This window comes from Siphateles boraxobius, unplaced genomic scaffold, assembly GCF_051911475.1.
Source record: "Siphateles boraxobius isolate OS27281-9 unplaced genomic scaffold, OSU_SipBor_1 46, whole genome shotgun sequence".
Lineage (NCBI taxonomy): Eukaryota > Metazoa > Chordata > Actinopteri > Cypriniformes > Leuciscidae > Siphateles > Siphateles boraxobius.
The window spans coordinates 6,840,650-6,867,450 of record NW_027509097.1 but is presented as its reverse complement, the minus strand read 5'-3'; the positions used below and the strand labels follow the sequence as shown (position 1 = coordinate 6,867,450).

Genomic DNA, 26,801 nt, shown 5'->3' with positions numbered 1-26,801 from the left:
CCACAATCCACAAGATCCTCTCTTATTTGTTCATTAAATTTTAACCCTTTTGATTATGCTTTCAGCTACCAAAAATGTTACTACAGCACAAATGCATCTATTTGATTTGTCCTCAGATTCCATCTGGGCCTGGTTATAACTAATTGATTTATGTGTTTGTAAATGTCTCACATTTACAGTACCTGGACCCAAATCTTTCTGTATTAAGTGGTACAGATTTGGTGAGATTACTGGTTTTCCTTTTGGTGCAGGATTGTAAAGTGGCAGTAGAGGGCAGAATTGACAGATGTGGCCTAATCACTTCTAGCTCTCACTGTATTTCCAGTATGTATCCACTGCTGCAATAACCTGTTTGAGAGGAGTTGAGTTACAACTGTGAGTTCTGTCACAATATGTTCTATGTTTAAAAAAAAAACTAAAATACTTGCCACTTTATGTGCCACACTTCGGTCATTGCAATACAGGATGCAGTTGTTTCAATGGTAAGGTGATTTTCTTCTTGATGTAAATGACATGAGGACTAGTATGATGCTAGAGTAAATTTAATTTGGTAGAGTAGATAAACATTGAGGATTAATCAAATCTCTTATATGGTGTAATCTTGCCAGTTGCACAAACATACACTTCCTTCCTTGCTTGACCAATTTTGAGCCATTAACCAGTATAGTAAATTCAGACACGCGTGAAACCAAACACTGCAGCATATTGGTAGTATTGACTTTTATTATTGAGTCACTTGCTCTTCACACAAGAATTTAAAAAGCAGATTTTCTTTCAACTTTTAGTGTATTTAAGCTTGATATTTAAAAGAGTGAATCACATTTGTGATTAAACAGTAACAATATTTAGGGTGTGATTCTCATAGCTTGCCTCAACCATGTCGACAGGCAGATAACCTGTAAAAGGGAATCAGCAAGTCTTTATCTTTTTTATTACATAGTCTATGATGGAAGAAAGCAAAGGGTTGCCAAAGTGGCAAGATATGATTATAGTGTGAGAAGTTTAGTTGTAATACATATTAAAGCTAGTATATTCAAAAATCAGATTATAAAAACATTACTTTGTTGGACAGTCTACATATAACAGAGGTATTAGGGGTAAATATATGGCAAAATGTTACCATTTTATCCTGAATTGAAATAAAGAAGCATGCCATGGAATTCCAACTATTTTCCATGTCCTGTTACATTCCTGAATTCATCTCAGAACTAATTTGCAGAAACTTTCTATGTATGTTATAGAGAAACTGTTTAGGACTTTTCGAACATATCACAAAATTTTTTATTTATTATCAAAAAGTGTCCATATTTCACCTAACAGAATTCAGATGTAATAATAAATATAACAAATATTTTACAAAGTTTATCTGGTTTGAAAATTATGCAAACCAAAATTGAAATGATAAAAAATACTATATTTAAGAAAAAAAGAGAAAAAATCTACAGTTAATCTACTGAACTCGGTCAATGACGTTCTTGTGATTGACAGGTGAAAGTTCCAATCAGCGAGAGCTACAGACAGAGGCGGGACCGTGAAGCGCTGACTGGCTACACTTCAAAGAAAACTGCGATTTGACTTACAGAGTTGCAACACAGTGAAGACGCGAAGTGGGCGGCGCGAAGAGTTTTTCTCTACACGTATCTATTTTTCGTGGTTGCCTAACCCTACTTTCAGTTTAGCCGGACTGCTGGTTTTGTGTAAGTCTTATAGTTTCAAAATGTCCAGAGACCTCAGGCCAAAGTTGTGCGTCTTAGAAAGAGGGAACAGCGGATACGGGTTTCATCTTCACGGCGAAAAGAACAAACCCGGTCAGTTCATCCGGCATGTGGAGCCCGACTCTCCTGCCGTCGCCGCGGGTCTGTTGGCCGGAGACAAACTGGCGTTCGTGAACGGGGAGAATGTGGAGGACGAGAAGCATCAACAGGTGGTGTCTCGCATTCGAGGTATCACGGACAAACTGGAGCTCATCGTGCTGGATCCAGAGACAGCAGAACTGCTGCAGAAGCACAATTTGAAGTGCCAGAGAGAGTATGTGACTGATGGGATACCGATTCCGAGCAGTGCTGGTTCGGACCATGAAGATGATGTGAAGAACGGGACAGAAAGGGTATCCACCCCCGTCCCGGAGACAAACGGGGACGTACGCATGGACAGACTGAGCGTGAGCTCCAAGGTGAGTTAAATGTATCATGAGCAAATTTTAATCACGTAAAAGGGTTATTTTGGAAAATGTAACTCCTCTGAGCACGTGCGTCAAGTTTGACAGATGCCCCAGTGTCTTTACATTCTTGTTACTTTGTATTCATATTAGTAGAAAAATATTTATTGGCCTATTTTTTCACGACATATTTTGATTAAATAATTATCTCAAGTGGTGTAACTATTAAGTAAAATAGTTACACATTTTAGTTGCACTTTTTTTGTCTCTGGCTAGAGTTATACACCACCTTTGATTTTTTTTATTATTTTTTTTTTTTTACTTTAAACAATCAAAATGATTGTATTGTACAAAGTATTCTATTAATATCATTGGTAGTCCAGAGAAAAGCTAGTTTGCTATAAAATGCATTAAACTTTCTATTGTGGATGTGCTTCTGAAATGTTGGAGGACATTTACATGTTTTAAAACAGATATTCAATGTGTTACGTCACAGGTCTCTCTGGTTTTCACATTACTTTCAGTCTGACCTGTCAGACATGATGACAATCAGACATGTTTTCCAGCTTTTTATGAAAGATAAATGTCATTAGCTGAATTAACCAAATTCCAACATATAGCTGCTAAAGGCCTGATTACTTAACACTCATAGCTATAATCATGCATAGTAAATGAGCAGTACAATGTTACTTTTTTGGCTGGATTGTTAATTGTCAGTAAATGATAACTGATATAATAATAATTATGGCAGGAAGGACAGTGTGGCCAAAACTTCTCATGGATCAGATATTCATCATATTTAAATTTTAAGATTACATAATCATGTAGAGTATGTAGGTAATTTGCATAGCTCTAAAGTGATACAACATATGTAACAGTACAAGGTCTGCAAGTGATTTGCACCAATTGTGCAATAAGAATATAAAAGCTTTATCTTCATTCTCCTGATGTTAATCTGAAGTCCTTTCAGTGGGCAACATTTTATTCTCTTTCATGGGATGTAAATTTGATCCTGCGTTTAAAGGGATACCCCACCCAAAAACTGTCATCATTTACTTCCTTCATGTTGTTCCAAACCTGTATGACTTTCTTTTGTGGAACATAAAAGAAGATAATTTGAAAAACTTTAAAATCAAACAACTTTGGAACCCTTGAATTCCATTGTATGGACTCTGATATTATTGGCTACCTCTGATTAGGCTTTTCTGGCATGACAGGAGATTACTACTCGCTCTATCACTCCAAGATAGATGTAATTTTTCATAACAAGTTGGGTCACTAAAAATAGTGCTGAAATACAGGACTGTTCAGGGAAAAAACAGGACGTCTGGTCACCCTATTTTTGGGTGGAGTATCTCTTTAAGAGGATATTCTATCATCCCCATTAATTTAGTTTCCATTCATTGAGCACTGTACAAAAAAAAAACCTGTAAAGTCATTAGAGCTATTTCAGTGATTTCTCCTTTTTTAGTGAGTTCCAATGGAGCTCTATCAGTTAGACAGTAAATAAAAGATTGTGCCAAATATATTTCATGGTTTTCTTGTGTTGTAATTGTTCGGGTTGAGGACAAAAGCCAGCAGGGTAAGCTGACCCCAATAAAGTCTCAATCCCTTGCCTTGGAGATCCTTGAGTGGTGAAGGGGGATATTGTGGAAAGTTACTCTTTGTTTGGGTGCAGGCATAAGATTAGAGAGAAAGGAGCCCACAGAGTAGGATTGAGATCATTTTATCATATATAACAGATTCTGATGTGTCTTCAGGCTCAAAGAAGTCACTGAAGATCTCTATTACTATTGCTGATACTTGGGGTTAGAGGTTCATTCAAACCTCTTGATATTAAAAGTTGGTGCGTCACTTGTTCTGCATTCTTTGTGCTAAGGACATGAATGATTGCTCAAATAATGTGCATTATTTAGATAATATCATAGACATTTGGAGGTGGCAAAGCCACTAGCAATACCTTGGCAACCACCTACAACATCCTGTCATCGTGGCAGTGAGTGAGTTTTGCACAGGCAAGCACAACTTACATTTTCTTAAGAAAATCTAAATCATATATTAGTTACTTAGTTATAAGTTAGTGTTACTATAGAAGGCTTGGCAATTAAGTTTTTGAAAGTGCCGGCACAGCAAAAGCAAACTTCAAATGTGCAGTTTTGATGCTTGTTATGCTTTTACATAATTTCATACATGCCTTTGTTTATCAGTCCTTTTTCTGATTATGTGGCATGAGCCAGAAATAACTTTAATCATCATAACCCTGAGAAGTCCTCCGGTCAATAACAGTTATTTTAGAGTCTCTGGAACAATACGGATTGTAATCACATTTCTTTCCAGCAATTATCAAAGTGTATTTGAAGCCTTTAGTCAACCATGAATGGCCCTTCTGTTGTGTCGTTTTCCCCTCGCCTTCCTGCGTCCCATCCTTCCTGTCTGTGATCATTCAGAAGTAAAATGCCGCTGGAGGGAACATCCCTGGATCGGCTGTCAGTTTAACCCAGACTAAGCTTTGTTCTTGATGGCAGTGCCCTGCAGGATGCTGTTTACTTACTGAGATGAGTTTTCAGAGCAGATTACACACATACAGCTTGCTTGCATTGTGTTAATGATAAATGATGGAAAAGAGGCAGATTAGATGGATTTAGGAAAATTAAATAAACTTCTGAGTCTGGAAAAGTTCCTGACATTGCATTGCAAACATCTGAATCATTCTTTGATAGTGATTCCTTCGCATAATTCTTCAGAAATGCAGGTGTGTTTTGTAGGAAAGAAAGGGTGTGTTTCTTTGGAACAATCTTCAATCGTTTTCTTTAATTCTGTTCTTAATACATAGCATTTGATATTGATATATTAATCAGTACATTGTGTGCTTGCCATTGGTGTTTTGTGTTTTTGCGTTAAGGGAACTATGCTGTTCATTCAAGGCTTTATTTATTAATCAGGTTGTTAGATTATTTTTTAAATGGACGATGGAAAGATGGAAGTGGCCTACTTCCTAACTTCACCAATATTAAAACTGACATAGTTTCAGATTCATTTACAAAACTATTATGTTACAGACTGGTGGTTGTAATTATTGTTGGCTTGTAATTATTATTAGCTTTGATAGTCTTTCAGCTTATTTTCTGTCTTTAAAAAATAATAATATTTAGGTTAGTGATTTGAACAAAATGTATTATTAAAAATCAATGTGTCATTTTCCATTTGTGGAATGATGATCCAATTTCATTTGCCGTGATTTTTCCTCAAATTGTACAGATCGTTGAGTAGAGGTGTCTTATTACTTTTCTAGGAATCTCTTGCTATCTTTTTTTGCCTTGTGGTCAATAGAATGGACAGAAAATCTCATCAACTTTCACTCTTCCTGTTTACATAAACCACTGAAGAACCATAGATAGGAATCTATGATTTTTTACTTGGGTCAGTAAGCAACCACGGAGCAATTAAAGCACCATAGTAAAATACTAAAGAAACCTTCCAAATACCTTTTCAACTGCATAGCAATGCCTTGGGAAGCACTCATAGCACTCTAGTTGCATTAAAGCACAATTCACATTTTATTCATTAGACCAGCCAATAATAATACCACCTTCGAAAACAATACATTTCAGCAGACACAATACAGCGTCTTAGGATGTGTTTGGTAGCCACACACTCTCAAGATGTTCACCACTAAAAATTTTGAAAGTAAACTAAATACGTCAAACTGAATGCGTAACTCTGTGAGATGGGGAGGGATGTTCACACATTTGAATAAACCACTTCCTTGGTTACAAGGTCGCTGTTTTCCTGCTGTGGTCTATTGCATTTTGAGATGACACGAGCAGTTATACCAATCGTATCAGTCCTCACCTCACTGCTCTTGGTACCTATCTATGCATTTTGCTGTCGGTTGGCAGTTTTCAAACCTCTATAGGTTAATTATTGTCTGTTAAATTTTGCACCTGCACATCTTGGATCCAAAGCCTCCGGCCTGTAAATATATTTATGGCACCTTTGCCAGCTCTGCTCATCTTCACATTCATGCAATAAATCTTTTGTCATACTATTAAAAATGCTCCTAAATTGCTTTTGCTTAACCAATATGCCAGTATACCACATGATGTAATAGGAGGGGTTTAAATAAAGCTTGTTTACTTGGAAAACCTAGGTTATGGTTTGGGATAATTATTGTTTTCTATCATCATGTTTCACCGACCCTACCCCAGTCCTTCAAGAGTTGAGAAAATCTAGGACAAGATTATGAGTTACTAAAGTGAGCTATAAAGTCATTAACCTTTGTATTATTGAACTGTAGGATCTTTATAGGGTTGGTGGAGAATTTACAGAGGCCTGCTGTGAGCTGGAGACAGGTTGGGTTAGGGCCTTTCCATACTCTACCTGTGACAAACAGGTTTACTTGCTGGAATGCAACTGCTCCCAAAAATAAAATACTGTCATCATTTACTCATTCTCATATTGTTCCAAACCTTTCTCTCCTCTGTGGAACACAAAAGAAAATTGTCTCAATGTTGTTGTTTTTTTAAATCACATGGTCTAGTGCTATTTTGAACCCTACTGACTTTGTATTGTCCGTTACGTGGACAAAAAATGTTGAGGGTGAGTAAATGTCAACAGAATGCTGTTCGTTTGTGGTGTGAGATTGTCCCCATTGTGGTGACAAAAGGTTGGGGGAAATATCATGATGAATTTGCATACTGTAATGTTGGTCATAATAATCTGATGTTGTGATGCATAGTGACTTAAATTTCAGAGTGTTCCTCACACAAAGGTATTAGGCGATTTAGAAAAGAGTGCATTCAAGGAGAGATCATTCTAAAAGTTGTGGCTGTATTTTAAATTCAACCCTGTAATCAGTGACTGATCTGTGTGCCAATAGTCACTTTGAAGGCCGCAGGTACTACAGGTTCATGTTATGTCACACAGACAGTCTTCATCTCATGAGGATTGGCAGTGAATGAAGGTCTTTGTCAGACACTGTAGTTTTAAAATTACTCTCCCCCACATCTACTGTGGACAGGGGGAATGATTTCCTCTGCTGACTTCAGCTTCCTATGTTGAATAACCCAAAGGCAAATGGAGGCCCAGAGGGAGACTATCTAGTAATGGGATTTTCTTTCAAAGATGATATTACATAAAAGAACTGTACACTTCCGGAAAAGAAAAGAAACTATCTGAGCTTTATGTATAATATCTCCAAGTTAGTATGTTTTTGAGATCACATGCTTTCATCACAAACTGTAACATGATATGTCATGGTTTAATGCTAGTTTATTGTTAGAAGTTCCGTTATAAGGAATATATAAAGAATAGGCTTAGTTCCTCTCATGTCATTTCAGTTTTGTTGAGGATGTTCTCAAATTATATCCTCTCTTAATATTAGTCAGACAGATCTATATTAAGCCCAAATCAAGTGTACAAGTATCATCTCCTGCCATGTGCTCAAATGTTGTTTTTTTCTAATCTAAACTTGGGTGAGATAAACGCAGTAGTTTGTAATTTTGTGGAATAACCATTCTGTACCAGATGTACAAGTGATGGACAAGCTATTGGGTGAATATCACTAAAAAAAAACATGTCCATGACATGTTTTACCACCTACACACACACACACACCTATATGAGAAATCATATTTTGCCTATTAAGGCAATAACGCCATTAAGAGTTGGGACATTTTCATTAACAACAAAAAGTACTGTAAAAAATACTATAATATTTATTTATTTTTGTCAGCATACATTAAACTAAAATGTAAAAGCATTACTATACAGTACTAAGCACTACTATAATGATAATTGGGGGGTGGGGGGTTAAATGGACTTAATTCTCATGAAAATAATGTCACAATGCAAAAGAAAAAAGAAATCGTTTGAAACATAGGCTTCATTATTTATGCAAATATAATTTCTTCTTTCTTTTTTGAGGTAAAATATGACCCAGATGGGTTTTTGTGACATTTATCTCATCATTTCATTGATCACATGCATAATATTCCTCATTTGAGTGTCCTTCTTTTCTCATGGTTTTGATAAGATTTCTTTCATAAAATCAGAGTGCAGTGTTCCAGGGATCTTATCAAAGCGGATGATGTCCTCTTTGCATTGTGAATGTGTGGGCCCCTGCCAAACCCTTTTCAAAGATAGCAGTCCACACCCAAGCCCTTTCCCACACTCCCACAATTCTCCCCTTACTCACATTCGACACAACCAAACAGCGATGGGCCAGAGCGATGTGTCAGCTTTCCGGGTGCTTTCGTATCTTTTGCTTTTCAACAGTTAAAATGCAGCAAGCAGGATTTTCCTATCATGCTATATTATCTCATCTCAGTTCATAATTTCCATACATTATTTGCCTTGGGCAGAAGAGTTTTCAGAGGTTGCATGCATGTAATTAATAATGAAGTCACAAGAAGAACAAATACATTGCTGCAACCTATGGCTTTATCAGACAGCTTTGTATATCTTATCACTGGGTGTTCTTTTAGTATATGTGAAGTGATCCTATTTGTCTACTTGTGTGAGTAATAGCACAGGCATTTAAAAAAACATTGTGACTGTCATAGGTATCATACTGTCACAAGACCCACCCAGATGGCGTATAACTTTGTGTAATATTCCTGACTGTATAATGCCAATGTCCAGTCCTCTCCGGACATTTTGATCTTTTTGTCAGAAACAGTCGGATGTGGCTACAGAACATTGGCAGGAAAGTTACAGTTTTGCAGAATGAAATAAGATTTAAACTTAGTCTCTTGCCAGTTTGGTCAGTGCTTAAAGCCAACTCGTCATTCACGGTTTGTGCTACAAAATTAATAATATCTAAAATTGTACAGGTTGTTGAGTAAATGTGTTCTGCTACTTTTTGAGAGTAACAAATCTTACAGATTTAGATTCATAGAGTCATATCTAGGGACCAGAATATCATTGGGCTTGTAAACAACCAACCAAAACACCGTAGAAACCACCTAGTAATACTCTACTCTATAGTGAGTAGTAAGTCTTTTAGCTGGTGCTTGTATCCAAAGTGACCTACAGTACAGTACACTTATACAGGGACAATCCCTCCAGGGCAGCCTGAGGTTAAGTGCTTTGATCAAGGGGACAATTTGGCAATAGCTCATGGCTCTGATTACCAGCCCTGTGCTCTAACCACTTCACCACACACCGTCCACAAACCATCCATAAACAGAAGTCTTCAGTCGCAGCCTTGTGTTCAGCAGGCGGGATTAAACTCTTAGCGTAACATATGGCCTCTGCTGGTTAAGCCTATGCTAATCAGAGCTCAGATAGGCCTTGTATTTGCATAGTCACCTGTTAGAAGAGTTATTTCTTTCATTAGTGGCTACATTCAGGCACATTTTCTTTGGGGATAGTAATGAGGATACCTTTGCTTTTGTCAGCACTGTCTCTGAACTGTGGTTAGCCCCGAGCTTGAACAGGTATTGATAATCGCATCAAGCACATTCAGTGAGCCTAGTGCTGCTAACTCCTTCACTCTGCACTGCTATCCAGTTTCCCAGAAGAGCAGCTCTCCCAGGAAGTATGTAGCCTTTACACTGCAGCTTTGTACTGCTGCCTTTGGTATTATCAGTGTTAGAGTATCATGAGCGAGCACCTTGGACAGACTTTCCCTATGTGCTGAATTGGTTTGCAGTTGGTCTTCGTCAGTGATTCCAAACCTGAAATAATGGTTTTGAGTTGGCTTTTTACATATAAAACAGGTTAATGTACAGATTAAAATAACTGATAATCATGTTTAATCTCATGATTTGTATCAGTGTATCACATTTATTATTTTAAAAATGAAATACATATTGTATCATAAAGAAATAATAAAAATATTAATAACTATTATTATTATTGGTGTTTTTGTGTATCATATTTAGTATTCTTATATAATTATACAGAAATATATTATTAATATTTATATTTATTTGAATTATTATTATAATTCAGCATTATTTATGGGACTGTGGAGATGCATAAGACAAAATAATGTGTCTATATCAGCTATAACTATATAATTAATAATAACAATAACAACAACAACAAAAGTAGTAGCAGTATTTATTATTATTATTATTATTAGTGTTTATGAAGGGGTACTTGAGCATTATTGATGGGACTATTGGGGGAGGGGTACATAAGATGAAACATAAAACTGATTTGCTTTTTTTATATTTTATAAAAAAAGCTTCTTTCCAAATTTGTTTTCATACTTTGCTGGCCCATTGGCCTTTCTTTTGACTCATCTGTAGATCAATATGTGCATGTGTACAGCATGTAGAGTATATGTTTGAATGTCTTATCTGTTTGTATAATTTCAGCCATATATCACAGACTGGTTTGCTAAAGAGGGGGAAGTACATAGATGACTGGTCAGTTTCATTACTTCTACTTTTCAGTGCTTCATCTCGGGATGTTGACGTACTGACTGTGCTTTGAAATGGTATAAAAGTTATTCTCTCTTTTAGAAAAATCTCTTTTTATATTATTTAATTTTCTGTGGTTTTATTTAGAAAGTGTTAATCAGAATTTTGTGGAAGCTTAAATGTTTCAGAAAGCAGGTAACTTGTTTGTTCAGTTACTGTGTATCGATTAGGGTGGATGGCTTTGCTTCGGAAGTTCTTCTGTACGTTATGATTTTCTCATGCACATTTGTGAAGTGAAAGAATATTTTGGTGTGTGGTGAATGTTTGATTGATTTGAACCATATTGTTTTTGGAAATGTGGTTGGTTGCAGTGGAGGGAATCAGATTGTTGCTGACTTTGGCTTTGTACGATGTTCTTAGCTATAGTTTACATTTGAAAGATGAATGTAAAAATGTTCTTATCATGATTGAAAACAAACTTAATATGTGATGTAAGTGATATCATCAAATATTTTCTATATACGCTTTGCTTTGTGTGTTTGTGTGACATAGCAGAGTATTCGTTTTTTTAATATAATTTCTTGTCTTGTTTGTTTCCTTTTCGTAGGATTCAAAGAATGAGCTGCGTCCACGTCTCTGTCACATGAAGAAGGGTGCCACCGGATATGGCTTTAACCTACACACAGAGAAGTCGAAACCTGGCCAGTACATCAGGGCGGTGGATGAGGATTCCCCAGCAGAGAAATCTGGACTTCAGCCCCAAGATAAAATAGTGCAGGTACAATACACCGTATTTAATTAGCTATTTAAACAACTATGTGTGTTTGTGTTTGTGTGTGTGTGTGTGTGTGTGTGTGTGTGTGTGTCAAGTCATGTCACCTTCATTTATAAAGCGCTTTTAACAGTATGGACTGTTTAAAAGCAGCTTCACAGTGATAATAGAAATTACTATAACAGAGTTATTGTCCAGCTAAAGATAGTCTTGATTGATTCACTTCCGTTGCAAAGATCATTAGTTATTAACTTAGGGGCCGCTAACACGACACTGTTCTAACAGAAAAACCCCTAACGCGCTCCAGCCGCCCATCCACCCAAAACAGTGCCTGGTGTCTCGAGATCGCACCAGGCACTGTGTACTTCAGGAATGTGTAGTAATCAAGTAATACAACTTGTGTTCAGATAGCATGTCTCTCTCGCGCACCGATAGATGCTTTAAATTGTAGTGACAGTAAAGACATTTTTAATGTTGGAAAATGTTTCTATTTCAAATATATCAAATTATGAAATAAATCAAATAATCTAAGAATCAAATAAATCAAAGAATCCTGAAAAAAATTCATCATGGTTTCAACAAATGTTAAGCAGCAGAACTGTTTTCAACAGACTGGAGAGTAATGGATGCTGAAAAGCCCAAAAGCTTTGCCATCACCGGAATAGATTACGTTTTAAAATATATTAAAATACAAAACAATTATTTTAAATAGTAATAATATTTTACGATATTACTTCTTTACCAGTGTTTTTTATCAAATAAATGCAACCTTGGTGAGCATAAGCGGCTTATTTCAAAAACATTAAAAACATCTTACAGACCCACAACTATTGAACGGTAGGGTACACATACTGTATACTATAAATTATTTTTGGCCATTTTGACTTTCCTTAAAATCCTGGTCAATGGATTGTAAACATTTTATGTTTTTTTCCACATAAAAATGTTATAAAATAAGTGTTCAGTTAATTTCTGAAAGTGTGTACATCTCAGTTTCTGTCATTAAATTGTGTCTTGTGTGTATTGACATTATATCAGCCAGCAGACATCCTGCCTTCTAGATATTGACATTGGCATCGGTCATTAAAAAACATGTGGTTCGGCCAGTATTAGTAATAATCTCTTTCAATGTTCTCCCACCATATGATGTAGTTTACAGCTGCAATTGGAACAATCAAAGATCACATTTTAGAGCCACAGCGTTATTTTACACATATCATTTTATATTTGCACAGAGTGTTAACGTTAAATGCCTGAGCGGTTTGGACTCTGTTTGTAGAGTGTTAATCTCATTAGCTATCAGTGAAGGAGTGGCCAGGGTAATTATTGTCTCTCTGGGACTGCTGGGATTACTGAACACCTGAGGAGAGGTCAGAGCCACGTATGGTTATCAAGCCACCTGCCCCCTCGCTGCTGATATCAGGCCAGCCGCAATCCACTTATTACGGCTATGTGATAGAGGTCCCAAGGAGCCCAAAGAAAGTTCAAGAAAAGCTGAAAGGGAGAAAAGGCCCTGTTTATGTTGTATTTATCATGACCCATTTCAAACACATTGCACAAAAAGAATGTTAATACATAGTATAAATGTGGAGAAAGTAAAGTCGGACAAGTGAATATAATAAAATACTTATTTCTTTTTGTTTTTTATCCCATTTTGTAGGCTACATAGCTGGGTTATTTACTAGTGTGAACTGTGTTCTACAGCAGAATTAGTTTCTGGAAAATACAGATAGTGTATTGTGTACAGAACCCATAACAGATTAGCAGCTAGTTATTAATGATGTCATATGCATCAGTCTTTTCCAACCAAATGACAAAATATGTCAGAATATGTAAATGTTCTCAGGGTCATGGTGAATTAGTCTTGGCTAACTTGTTACTCTGTGGCATGTGGTTTTTCACAGTTTTAGACATTTCATATATTTGAAGAAATCATGCCCATTTACTGTATAAAGACTGGCGAAGTTGTTCACCCTGACTGCAAATCTGGTCCTCTTTGGCCTGACTGAGAATATTTTTCGGTTTAAAGACTTGTCTAATTTCCTTCAGAATGCCACTAAACCCTTTTCTTTGAATGCTGGCTTCATTCAGCGGCCGTGCTTGAAAGCTCTTGAGTGTTTTCACACTCTTAAGGATCCCTGTTCTTAGTTTCACTCCCATTTCCCGCGTCTCATCTCAGATTCCGGAGAGCTGAGACATTTAAATGTCAGGCATCATGTGGAGTCACGTGGCTTTACCTGAACATGACGATAAAAACATGCTATCCCTGTATGCCTCTCACGCTCACTGAGATGAATTCTCCTTTTTGCTTCCTCTGTTCTATTGTGTGTGTGTGTGTGTGTGTGTGTGTGTGTGTGTGTGTGTGTGTGTGTGTGTGTGTGTGTGTGTGTGTGTGTGTGTGTGTGTGTGTGTGTGTGTGTGTGTGTGTGTGTGTGTGTGTGTGTGTGTGTGTGTGTGTGTGTGTGTGTGTGTGTGTGTGTGTGTGTGTAAAAGGACTGTGTTTAAGGGACACATAAGGGGGCTGTTGTTTGTCCGCTGTTTTTTAATTGCCTGCAGAACCGGAGAGTGGGATCGGCATTCCTAAGGGCCCACTCCTGCCCTGAATCTCCCACACAGATTCCTTAGCCTCTGGCATTATAAGATAGGCCAACAGAATTTCAGTCTTTTCCCAGGTCCCCCCCCTCTGAGAACAAGTCATGGTCATGGGATTAGTCTTTCTATTGACCCATAAGTACTTCAATTAAACACAGTGTCAGAGAAAGGTAATTTGCTTTATCTTCCTGGTATATACTATATTATAGTATGTATAGAGTGACAAAAACTCAAAAAATATCTGATGCAAGGCTTTTATTTCGAAAGATGTGCATGAAAGCTATTGAGACTTCTGTCAGACTCATTTTAAGAAAAAGACCCCCTGAGAAAAACAAAGGCCACTAACATTGGCAAAGTTAGTCCAGCTGTGTGTGAATATTGCAAATAAAGAAAAAATATAGTGCAAATAGATTAAAATAGTTTTATCTACAAGTTAAATGATAATAATTAAAAATGTGTATTTTTTAATAGTTAAGTTTTAATGTAACTAAGGATTTCAATTAAATGTTATTTAATTTTATGTTTACATTTAATTGTTATTACATTCAAATTATGGTTGCATTCAAATTAAATTACCTTAAAGCAATAAATTAAATTGCCTAGGAAATTACTAATTAACAAAGTAAATAACACAATAATATAAGTTGTAGTTTACTTTAAAATATATATATTTTGATGCAATTTATATTTTTAAATGATGAAATGTCATTGACAGCAAAAAGATAAATTTACTAAGGAATTACCAATCAACAAATTTGAAAAGTGAATAACATACAATATATATATATATATATATATATAATTTTATTTCGATTTATTTAAAATTGGCTTTCAATATAATGTCCCCTGAAGATCACGACAGAACTGCAGGTGCTGACCACTTCAGGTGCAGGTGCTGATCATTTAAAATATCCAGACATGTCGGAATGAATGGAGACTTCCTGCATTCCTGTTATGGTCTCTTCCTTATCACCATTTAAGTGTCTCTCCCTATTTCAAAAATGTATGAAATAATGTCCGGTTGCTTCTGCAGGTGAATGGCATTCCAGTTCACACGATGCAGCATTCAGAAGTGGTGGTGGCCATTAAAGCAGGAGGAGATGAGACCAGACTGCTGGTGGTGGATCAAGAGACAGACAACTTCTTCATGAGCTGTGAGGTCCTCCCGACCGAGAAACATCTCACAGGTACCAGCGTAACAAATTAACCCGCTCTTGCATTGTTTTTTGAATGTGCAAAGTGGGTTTCTTTCCATCTCACCCTTGACCTTTAGTGTGGATTTGCTGATCAAGAATAACTTAGTTCACTTTGTCAAACGTTTCACATGATTGTTCGGACACACATTCACATAGTAACAGACTGCTGGTTAAACATCAACTCGAGGCCTGCAGTGACACTGTCTGATGTCTGTAGGGAATTAGCCAAAGTCAATAACACACTGCCAGTAAGTTGTCATGGTGATCAGGGCCATGGCAACAGTATGAGAAATGGGGGAAGTCAATCACCCCCACCCTAAATATGCCAGACAGGCAAACGATTCCTGTTGGCAGCCCAGCCACTCCACTAAGATATGAAGTAGAATAACATGAAGGTGATTGAGCAACAGGTGAAATAGTAAGCAAAAAAATGAATGATTTATGAGAAATGATTGCCCTGCCTACAATGTTATTATGAGCTCGCCAGTGGGCTGTTGGACTTTCCCCATTTTCACTGCACCATTTTCACTGGATGTTGACAGCTGCACCCACACGATCTTTATTCATCTTTTATTATTTCAACCACAGTAGCAATGTTTCCCAATTCTTAAAAGGCTTTTTTGCCTGTTTCCTGTTTCTTTTTCCCAGATGGAGAAAACAGTGAGGAAACTCCACAGTGAGGAAACTCACTGTCCAGCCATTGTGTTGTGAATTTAAAGCTAAACTCTTAGGCCAATGGCAAAATCTTACATCAGAGTAAATAAAATGATATATCACAATATATATTTTTAAAAAAAAATTTGCTGGTAGTTCAACCCCAAAATGTTTTGTATGTTACATTGTAAATCATTTAGTTAGTGAATTTTTTTAAGAAGTATATGTAGTATTGTATTGTATATGTAGCTTGACAAAAACAAATCAAAATATAAGAATATTCATAACATGAATAGAATTCCTCACTCACATTATAATTAATGAAACTCTCTTTGTTTTTTTTTAAATGGTGCCGCCATGTATATTAAGCACTAGTTAAAATCAAAATTGACAATCCTTATTTTTTAAGTGTTTATTATAAAGGATTTATCTGTGCCCATCATTATTTTTTCTATTCTTTAATCAAAAAACGTTAACCTCATCTCCCTCTCAAAACGGCGTCTGATCTCTTCATGACGTACATATGTCTCGGTGGACAGTGGGACTAAAAACCCTCCACAACTGACTGCAAACTTACATTCAGATCTGCCTCCATTTAGTTAGCAACGCCCTACTTCCTACGATCCAATCAGTTCCTGAGAACAAAATCCAGTCCCGCCCTATAAAAAAAATCTCACTCCAAAAGCCATTTCATTCGGATATACATCACATAGGCAAGAAAAGACTATTGCAACTTCCGTTTCATGTTGACTTAAAGGAATCATGAATCTCATAACGTTTTTCCCCAACTTGCATTTGAACTAACTGTGAGCTTTAAGCTTTAAAAGGCTTGTTTTTATAGGAGGCCTAATGAATGTGTCGTTCTCTGTTCTCAGGTGCACTCCCAGAGCCTGTTCTCAGTCGTGATGCAGAAGATCAGGTGAGCAACGTCTGGCTCTTCGATAAATGAAGCAGAGTTTCAAAGATTACATGTATTCAGACCACCATTCTTCATTTGTGTCAGGAAAACATGTGTGTGACTCTTTACATTTCTCGTAAAGTGGTTGTGTGATGTGTTTCAGTTAATTTGCATTTGCTAAATTAGCTCGATCACATTTATTGGCTGATGAAGTGTAATAGTGTCTGAGTGTCAGTGATGGGATTAGACTGGCAGTATTAGGATGAGGGTAAATCTGTGGTGTCTGATAACCAGATTTCAGGCCACTTTTAATGCAGTGTCCTGGTTTCTCTCTACCAGCTCTCCTCTATCACTTTTCCCACTGCTAGATTAGACTAGCTGTGAGAGAATGATAACCTGGAGCAGATAATCGCCACTTCCTCCGAGTTAATGGAAGCTCTTTGTCCAGGTATCTGCTGGTAGATAAAATATCTTAAGGGTGTGCAGGAGAGTTTTTGCTCTTTTTCTTCACGAAACACAGAAACATTTAACTTTATCAAGCTGTAAACCTGGTACCGCTGGCATTTCTCAGATACTCTTTCACCCTCTGATGTTTGTCTGGTTCGGATTCCTGGCTCTTGCACAGCTGTAGATAGCAGAAAGTTTGAGTCTTGTAAATCCATCATTACTTTTGAGATTTGTGGATCAACATGTGGTTTATATCAGTTGTTCTGACGTCAGTAGGAGACTAGGAGACTGTTAAGATGACTAAGTGAAAAAAATATTGGTATAATTCCTTAATTACATCATACTTCCTCCTATGAAATATTTGAAATGTTACATACCAGAAAGGCTCATGGCAAGGACTGTTTTTTTTTTTTTGCTACACTGTATAATCTTGGCAACGTATAAACAAAACTTTTTAGCAAATTTAAATTTTCTGATGTAGTGCTACAAAATCCTTGCTTTCACGCTGGTCTTTGCTGACATAATAAGCAATAAGCAACACCGATGGTGATTACCGATGCTGATCAAATAATTGCAACCTTGGTGATTGTAAGAGACTTCTTTTAAAAACTTAAAATGTCATGGTTGCACTTTATTTTACAGTATTGCACTTATGTCTATAGTGTACATACCTAAGAAAGTACTATGTAATATAAGTACCTACATGGGTTAAGGTTAGGTTTAGATGTAGGTTCAGGATTAGTACCTAGTTATTACCCAGTTATTGTAAATACTATAATAAGTACATAGTATGTAATTCGGGAACAGGACTGTAAAATAAAGTGCTACAAAAATAATATATATATATATATCCCAAACTTTTGAACAGTGGTGTATGTCATAGTACTTGCTTCTTTGTAACTTCTGTAAGGTTTCATACAAATTTAGTGCAACAAACTCTTGATGTTTTCAAGCTTGTTTTATTATTTACTGACTGATGCTGGCTATGTTTTGGATTAAAAGTTTCTGAAACCTGCTTGATTTATAATACAATAGTTATAGATTCCATTAATAATGGAACCAGTGAAGTGATCATTGAATTTTAAAATGTGGCAGCTCTGAAATATTTCATTGGTTAGAATGTCAAGTCAAGTCAAGTCAAATATATTTATATAGCGCTTTTCACAATACAGATTGTATCAAAGCTGCTTCACAGTATCAATCAAAACAACTTAACCATGTTTGTTTATTACTGGAAAACAAAGACATCCAAGTTTGGTAGAGCTAATCAATGGTATGATTGGTTAATTAATTTGAATATCCCCAACTGAGCAAGCCAAAGGCAACAGTGGCAAGGAACCGGGGTCACCTCCCAGTGACCTAATGGTGTCCTAACACCCCATCAAATGACCCAATGGAGAAAAAAAAAACCTTGGGAGAACCCAGGCTCAGTCGGGGGCCAGTTCTCCTCTGGCGTTTATGAACTAGAGGCCGAATTTACAGTAACTGTAAGATAAAAATTTATATGAATGCCTGGCTAAATAGATGCGTCTTCAGTCTAGTTTTAAACTGGGAGAGAGAGTCTGAGCTACGAACAATATCAGGAAGGCTATTCCAGAGCATCGGAGCTAAATGTGAAAATGCTCTGCCTCCTTTGGTGGATCTGGATATCCTAGGAATGACCAGAAGCCTCGAATCTAGTGATCTTAAAGAGCGCGATGGATTGTAAGGCGATAGAAGATCCGTTAAATAGACTGGAGCTAAACCATTTAGAGCTTTATAAGTCAAAAGCAATATCTAGTATTTAATACGGAGCTTTATAGGTAACCAATGAAGTGATGATAAAATCGGTGTTATATGATCATATTTTCTTGATCTAGTAAGAACTCTAGCGGCTGCATTTTGGACTAACTGTAGCTTGTTTATTGAAGATGCAGGACAACCAGCTAATAAAGCATTACAGTAATCTAGTCTCGAGGTCATGAATGCATGAACTAACTTTTCTGCAACAGAGACTGATAGGATATTACGTAGCTTAGCAATGTTTCTAAGGTGGAAAAAGGCTGTTTTTGTAACATATGAAATATGTTTTTCAAAAGACAGGTTGCGGTCTAGTATAACACCCAGGTCTTTTACTGTAGCGGATAAAGTAACAGGGCATCCTACTATGTTAAAGTCGTGCTGTGAAGGGTTTTGTGGACGGTTTTTAGAACCGATAAGTATTACCTCTGTTTAGTCTGGATTTAATAAAAGAAAATTACGCGTCATCCAATCTTTTATATCATTAACACAATCTGTCACAAATTTAGCGTATTCATCTGGCCGTGATGAAATATATATTTGAGTGTCATCAGCATAACAATGGAAACTAATTCCATGTTTCCTTAGAATATTACCAAGTGGCAGCATATATATTGAGAATAATAAAGGGCCTAACACAGATCCCTGCGGCACTCCATAGTTTGCCGAAGTTATAATCGATTTTTCTCCATTTAAGTAGACGAAATGGTAGCGGTCAGATAAGTATGACCTGAACCAGCTTAATGCTTGTCCTTGAACACCAGTGTAATTTTGTAGTCGATCTAAGAGTATTGTGTGATCTATAGTATCGAACGCAGCACTAAGATCAAGTAAAACTAGTACTGAGATACAGCCTTGGTCCGAAGCTAAAAGTAAATCATTTGTGATTCTAACAAGCGCAGTTTCAGTGCTATGATGTGGCCTGAATCCAGACTGAAACTTTTCATAGATGTCGTTTTCTTGCAAGAAAGAGCCGAGTTGAGCAGACACAACTTTTTCTAATATTTTTGACATAAATGGAAGATTCGAAATGGGTCTGTAATTTGCTAGGTTATTTGGATCTAATTGTGGTTTCTTAATAAGAGGTTTTATAACTGCCAGCTTGAACGTTCTTGGAACATGACCTAAAGATAAAAATGAGTTAATAATATTGAGAAGAGGCTCTTCCACTATAGGTAACACTTCTTTCAGTAGTTCAGTTGGTATAGGATCTAATAAACATGTTGTTGTTTTAGATGAAGTGATAAGTTTATTTAACTCTTTTTGTTCTATGGTTGTAAAGCATTGTAATTGTTCTTGCGGGGTGATAATTGCGGCTGAATTATAAGGCGCGAGCAGAGATCGAACGTTTACGATTTTGATTCTGATGCTTTCAATTTTCTCGGTGAAGAAGTTCATGAAATCATTACTACTAAACTGTAACGAGGTATTTTGTTCAGACGACGTCTGTTTATTTGTTAGTCTAGCCACGGTATTAAATAAAAACCTTGGATTATTTCGGTTGTTTTCTATTAATTTGCTGAGGTGCTCCGCCCTGGCCGTTTTAAGGGCCTTTTTATAACGTGACATACTGTCTTTGCACGCGATTCTAAAGACCTCTAAATTAGTTTTTTTCCATTTACGCTCTAAATTACGGGTTTCTCTCTTTAAAACATACGTAGTATTATTGTAACATGGTGCTATACTTTTTTCTCTGACCTTTTTTAATCTAATGGGTGCAACAATATCCAATGTTCTAGAGAGAATGGAGCTCATAGTGCTAGTTAGTTCGTCTAGTTCATCTGTTTGTTTGGGTTCAGGAAGCAGCTGGGACAGATCAGATAAGCTATTTGAGAAATGATCTATGGTGGATGGACGAATTGTTCTACCTGGTCGATAACGTGGCGCAGCATGACATATTATAACAGTGCGTAATATGCAAGTTACCAAGTAGTGGTCAGTGACATCATCACTTTGCGGTACAATATCTATATCCCAGTTTAAGCCAGGTTTCAGTAAGGCACAGAACATCGAAATTATTATCTGTGACCATTTCATTTACAATAACCGCCTTAGGTGTGAGCGATCTAATCTTTAGGAGACCTAGCTTTAGAAATTGTTTTTGTTCACTACTAGCGAGATTTTTTGTTTTAATAACAATTAGATTTTTTCTAGATCCCGCAGTAGATTTTTTATTTGATCTTAGTAAACGAGGAATAGATACAGTTTCTATGCAATGTTCTACACTAGTATTAATATCAATTAAATTGGTGCAGTAGAGACTGTGATTTGGATTTTTGGTTACTAGTCAAACGGTATTTAACATCTTGGAGATGTTATCCGACAGAAGATCTGCCCCGATTCTACTTGGGTGTAAGCCATCAGCGCGGAAGAGCCTTGGTCGCTCCCTAAACAGATTCCAATTATTTACAAAAATCAGTTTCTGCTCATTGCACCATGACAATAACCATTCATTTAGCGCGAATAATCGACTGAACTTTTCATGCCCTCGTCGGTACGTAGGAAGCGGTCCAGACACAATAATCGATGTTTCAGGCGATGTGCTGCGTACCATATCGATAAGGCTCCTGAAGTCTTTCTTCAGAACCTCCGTCTGTCGCAGCCTAATGTCGTTAGCTCCCACGTGCAGCACAACAGCTCCGACGCGCTCATCACCGTTCAAGATCTCAGTTACCCGCGCAGTGATATCAAGAACACGAGCACCAGGAAAGAAGTGACTGTGCACCTTACTTTTACCTAACGTAGCGTGGACGTGTCGGACGGTGGAATCGCCGATGATCACAGCATCGCGTTCCGTTTCACGAAGAGGGGAGAATCGGTTCTGAGTGGAGATCTCGAAAACCGGGAGGGGCGAAAAGATTCTTGTCCTGGCTCGCGGCTTCCGCGGAACCACCCAGGCTTCGTGGTGGTGTGTTGGAGCCGGAGTGAATGAAACCATGGCTGATCGTGACCTGGACGCTCGGGACCAATGCTGAGAAACGCACGGAGTAGACGAGGTCAGCGTCAGCGGGTTACTAACGTTAATCACTGATCCGTGTGCATCAGCGCGTGATGTTTCAAGAGCTAAACGCCGGTCTCTCAGCTCAGCTTGTCTCTCTAGAAGGTCACGGATCTGCTTTTCCACATGCTTCTAATTCAGACTGCACCGCGAGCAATTCAGATTTATTCTCATCTGCACCAAAAGGTAAATAACATACACCTGATATGTTCGCCATTTTAACAGATGGACAGTAAGTTAGCAATGATGCAACCAGTGATGCTATTAATATTTATACTAATTTATGACTCAAGTCTTGGGTAAAAACCGTCTTTTTAGTGGTATGGGTGTAATGTAGACGCACGATAGATGGGAAAACAAACAAACTCACAGCAGGCAACGAGGCTGACAAAAGCAGTCGATCGCAGGGCGAGCAGCAGTGAAGCAGTGTCTCGCTCTACGACCAACAACCAATGTTCAAACCGTATTTGCGGTTCCAGCCGTATAATGGCCAACAGTCCGAGTTGTAACAGTGACGCACGATAGACGGGAAAACAAACAAACTCACAGCAGGCAACGAGGCTGACAAAAGCAGTCAGCCTCAGTCAGACTGAATGTGTTCAGTCTCTCAAAAATTGATTTCTTAACCATCACAAACAACTTGAAATTTATAGGGATTTCAAATCTCTAGTTACCCTGAGCTTTGTTCAGGTTAGTCTGACTATGTTCTGTTGAAATTAATTATGTCATCTGCATTACATCAGGTTTCCATGGCAACTGACCAAAGTTGTTTGTAATGTTATAGCAACTATGGTATGGAGACCTGAATTGAGGATCTATAATTTTGTAACATGTTTCAGTTCATGGGTATCTTAGTGTTTCAGCCCTCCGAGTCCCGACTTAAAAATTATTTGCAAGCATAAATGAAAAAGAAATTTTTCTAGAACTGTTGCTAATCTCTTTATTGACCCCACTTAGAAAACTTTCCTACTGAACTCAGAGCCTGTTCTAATACCCACACTTGCAGTGTTTGTAGTGGACTTGACCACTTGTCTACTTACATGACGTGTTTCCTGTGTTTGGCCCAAGAGTTCAAGTGAGCGTGAAAGACCACAAGTGTGTGTAGAACTTTTGATTACCTGATGGATCACACATACAAAATAATAATTAAAAAAAATTCATGCACTCATCTACGCTTAATATTTTATTACAAATTAATATTAATTCATTTTAATCATTATTTTGAACTAATGCTGTAGTTCTCTCACGAGAGTATCTCTCGTACTGCGTAATATCTTACGCTATGGGGAAAACCTCTTTTCCACGAGATATTGAAGCCAAAAATTATCCTTTAATTTTGATTAATGTAAAACGCTGTGCGGCAGCGTGCAGACATAGGCAAGACGGCTCGTGCGCCTATTGGCTGCCCTGCGGCAACAGCAGCAAGCCTATCGAGAGAGGCCCTGCGTGACGTGACATCCAATGGGGTTGTTTCTCGCCCATTTCGTCGCGTCCCGCCAGAATAGGCGTGGCCTTGGCCTATAAATACGCTCGACAGGCTGATACAAACAAACTGATTTTCAACTCTTCAGCGAAGCACTACTGCATCGCTGGATCCGGAGTGAGAAGCCGCGCCGTCTGATTGTAAGCCTTCTGCGGGACGAGCCTTCGAGCCTTAAGTCGCTGGCCTGCACCTCGGCGCCTTCAGCCGCCGTACCTGCTACGCTTTCCGGCGTTCATATCCTTTTCACTGCTGAGTGTGTGTTCGCCGCTGCGACTCACACTCTATCTCTGTTTCTCTCTGTTCTAAAAGAGCAAGCGTCTTTTTAAAGATGCAAAGATCCTGCGGCTCGTGCCGAGCCACACTCAGCGACGGGGACTGTCATGTCATCTGCGTTTCCTGCGCACTTACAAGCGCTTTCAGTAAGCGCTTCCTGTATTGAGTTTGGGCCTAATGACTCAAAAGTCATACTCAAACCAAGGCACGGGTACGTGCCAAATTCCCTCAACACACCGTTCAGGGCCCAGGTTATTTCCCTGTGCGCCCTCCCGGTGAACAATGAGGAGGCGGATGCTAATCTCCTTTGCCCCGTCAGGGCGCTGAGAGCTTATGTGTCCCGCTCGTCTGTCTTCAGGCAGACCGAGCAGCTCTTTGTTTTGTTTGGCGGACGCTCCAAGGGACTGGCCGCATCAAAACAGAGCCTATCCAGATGGATAGTCGATGCCATAGCGCTGGCTTACACTTCTAAGGGCCTGCAGTGTCCTTTGGGTGTCAGAGTGCACTCCACGAGAGGCGTGGCCTCTTCGTGGGCGTGGTCTATTGGGATTTCCTTGCATGATATCTGTATGGCGGTGGGCTGGGCCTCGCCGTCTACATTTACAAGGTTCTATAACCTAGAAGTTCCCGCCTTACAGGCCAATGAGTACTGCGTATCTTGCCGTGCATACAACAACGCTGGTTCGCTTCAGCGTTGAAAACCAGTTTGTATCAGCCTGTCGAGCGTATTTATAGGCCAAGGCCACGCCTATTCTGGCGGGACGCGACGAAATGGGCTCGAAGCACCCCCATTGGATGTCACGTCACGCAGGGCCTCTCTCGATAGGCTTGCTGCTGTTGCCGCAGGGCAGCCAATAGGCGCGCGAGCCGTCTTGCCTATGTCTGCACGCTGCCGCACAGCGTTTTACATTAATCAAAATTAAAGGATAATTTTTGGCTTCAATATCTCGTGGAAAAGAGGTTTTCCCCATAGCGTAAGATATTACGCAGTACTCGTTCCCTCTCTAGAGAGAACCGAGGTTACGTTAGTAACCGAGTACGTTTTCTTTGGCATCTTGTGTACATAAGTTCCTGAACATGATGAATGATGGGATACACTTAGCTTCATATACTGCTTTGAAGCGGTATTAGAGATGGAGTGTGGATTTAAGCTTTGACATTTATCAGACCCGGGATAGCCTTGCACTGTGACATCCTGTGGCATGCACGCACTTTCAAGTGGCCACAAGTGTGGGTATTGGGACAGGCCCATAGTCAGAATGTGAACTGAACAAAGCTCAGGGACCATCTAGGGTTTTATTTTTTGGTACTGCACCTCGTGAGATAAAATGAATAAAAAATTAATTCTGTCATCATTTACTTACCCTCAAGTTGTTCCAAACTTTCTTTGGTGGCAAAGGCAAAGATATTTGGAAGAATATTGGTAGCTTATCAGTTTAGGTTCCAATTGACTAAAAAAATTGAATGGAAGTCAATAGGAACCAAGATGGTTTGTTCAAGATATCTTATTTTGTGTTCAGCAGAAAAAAAAGAAATGCATACAGGTTTGGAACAGTGAATTATTCCTTTAATTCAGTTTTAATGTAATGTTTATATTAATGTCTTATATTTCCTATGTTGCAGGTGAATGGAAAAGCAACCCAGGAGGAAAAGCCTAAAGTAGCGATGAGTCTGTCGACCTCTAGCACCTCCTCCAACACCTCCACTTCTGCAGCTCCAGCCAGCACCTCTGCACCAGAGGTTTGTGTCCACACACACACACACACACACACACACATACTTGAGTATATGGAGACCGCAAGGTCTAGAATGTTGATTTTTCACAATGATACATTTGCAGGAGAAACCAAAAGAGAAGGCTTCAACTGATGGCGCTGGACTATCTCTGAACATGTCGCTGCAACAGGCCAAGGAACTAGCTCACAAGAAACGCTCCAACAAGAGAGCCCCGCAGATGGAATGGAGCAAAAGAAACGAGCTCTTCAGCAACCTCTGAGTCTCCTTTGTGCCTCCCCTCTTCCTCTTACCCATTTTTTTTTGTTTTTCTTACTTCCTCTCCCCCTCTATAATTGTCTGTCCCATCATGCCTCTCTTCTCCTTTTCTCTGTCTTTCAATACACTTGCACACAATTAGAAACCCTTTCACATGTATGTTTTTAAACCAGTGTTATTTCGCCTATGTGATTTCTGAATCTGTTGATTTTTAATGTTTGATAAACATTTGTCGACTTGATTTACCTCTATATCACTGATAAAAGATGAAATATACGATTTAACATTACTGTATAATGTACAGTCTAGAATATAATTTTTGAAAAGAAGAAAGCTTAAATGATACCTGAAACAAATTGGTATATTTTCTTGATTTGATGCAGTATTGATGGGCCTTCAAGAGCGCTGTATATTATCTGATGAGTTTCTTTAGGACTAGTCTTAACAAAGATGGGAAGTAACTTTTAGAGAAGCAGCAATCCATCGAGTTTTCATTTTGGGGTTATGATCAATTCATAACTAAGTGTAGAAACTACAGCCTTTTAATTTTGTAAATGTGAGCTGTTTTTGTTATGGGACCCATTAACCACTGAAATTATACTGTTTGACCGAATGATTGATATGTTAGTTGATCATGTTGGCCGATAAACCTTCTCATTAAAGGTTTTATTTAAAGTGCTTGTTTAGTGGATGTACTATGCTTTTTAAACAGCACATCGTAATGAGTAATGGATGTTTAAGCACAAAATCTGTGGTGTAATTTTACTTGTAAATCTTCCACTGTATTTTATTTCCTCAGCAAATGCTCTTTCACTCCATATGACTTTAAAATTTTAATTAAAATATTGAAATGTACCTGCTTTAAATAACTGTTAAAGAACAATGTAAGTCTTTTTGTTCTACACCAAAAACAAGATTTTATAATGAACATTATTAACAATGGCCGGTCTGTTATGAATGTATTTATATAAAAAATGATTCAATATAAATCAATCATTACTCGACTGAATAACTTTAGTAGCAGTAATAAGGATACATGTATATTTAATTAATACAGTGAAGACTATGCAGTGTTTATTTTTACATTTGATTATTCAGTTTCTGTAGTAGTTCTTACTTGAATTCTACTCTTAAATAGTCTGTACCTGAAAAAAATTAAAGCACTGTTTATTTAATTTGTATCCTTA

The 26,801-nt window shown here is 38.0% G+C and overlaps 1 protein-coding gene across 1 annotated transcript; it reads left to right on the top strand.

The window, feature by feature from the left end:
• Positions 1–1,519: 1,519 nt before the first annotated feature.
• On the top strand, positions 1,520–26,801 carry nherf1a (NHERF family PDZ scaffold protein 1a). The gene is made up of 6 exons (XM_077200547.1): positions 1,520–2,173; positions 11,138–11,308; positions 14,928–15,081; positions 16,620–16,663; positions 25,246–25,362; positions 25,463–26,801. The coding sequence occupies exons 1-6, from the start codon at positions 1,718–1,720 to the stop codon at positions 25,616–25,618; spliced, it is 1,098 nt and encodes a 365-aa protein (XP_077056662.1). The 5' UTR covers positions 1,520–1,717; the 3' UTR covers positions 25,619–26,801.

Coding starts and splice junctions, on each gene's coding strand:
- nherf1a (XM_077200547.1), top strand. CDS start 1,718: ATGTCCAGAGACCTCAGGCCAAAGTTGTGCGTCTTAGAAAGAGGGAAC. Junction 15,082..16,619: donor GACCGAGAAACATCTCACAG/GTACCAGCGTAA, acceptor CTCTGTTCTCAG/GTGCACTCCCAGAGCCTGTT. Junction 16,664..25,245: donor GTCGTGATGCAGAAGATCAG/GTGAGCAACGTC, acceptor CCTATGTTGCAG/GTGAATGGAAAAGCAACCCA.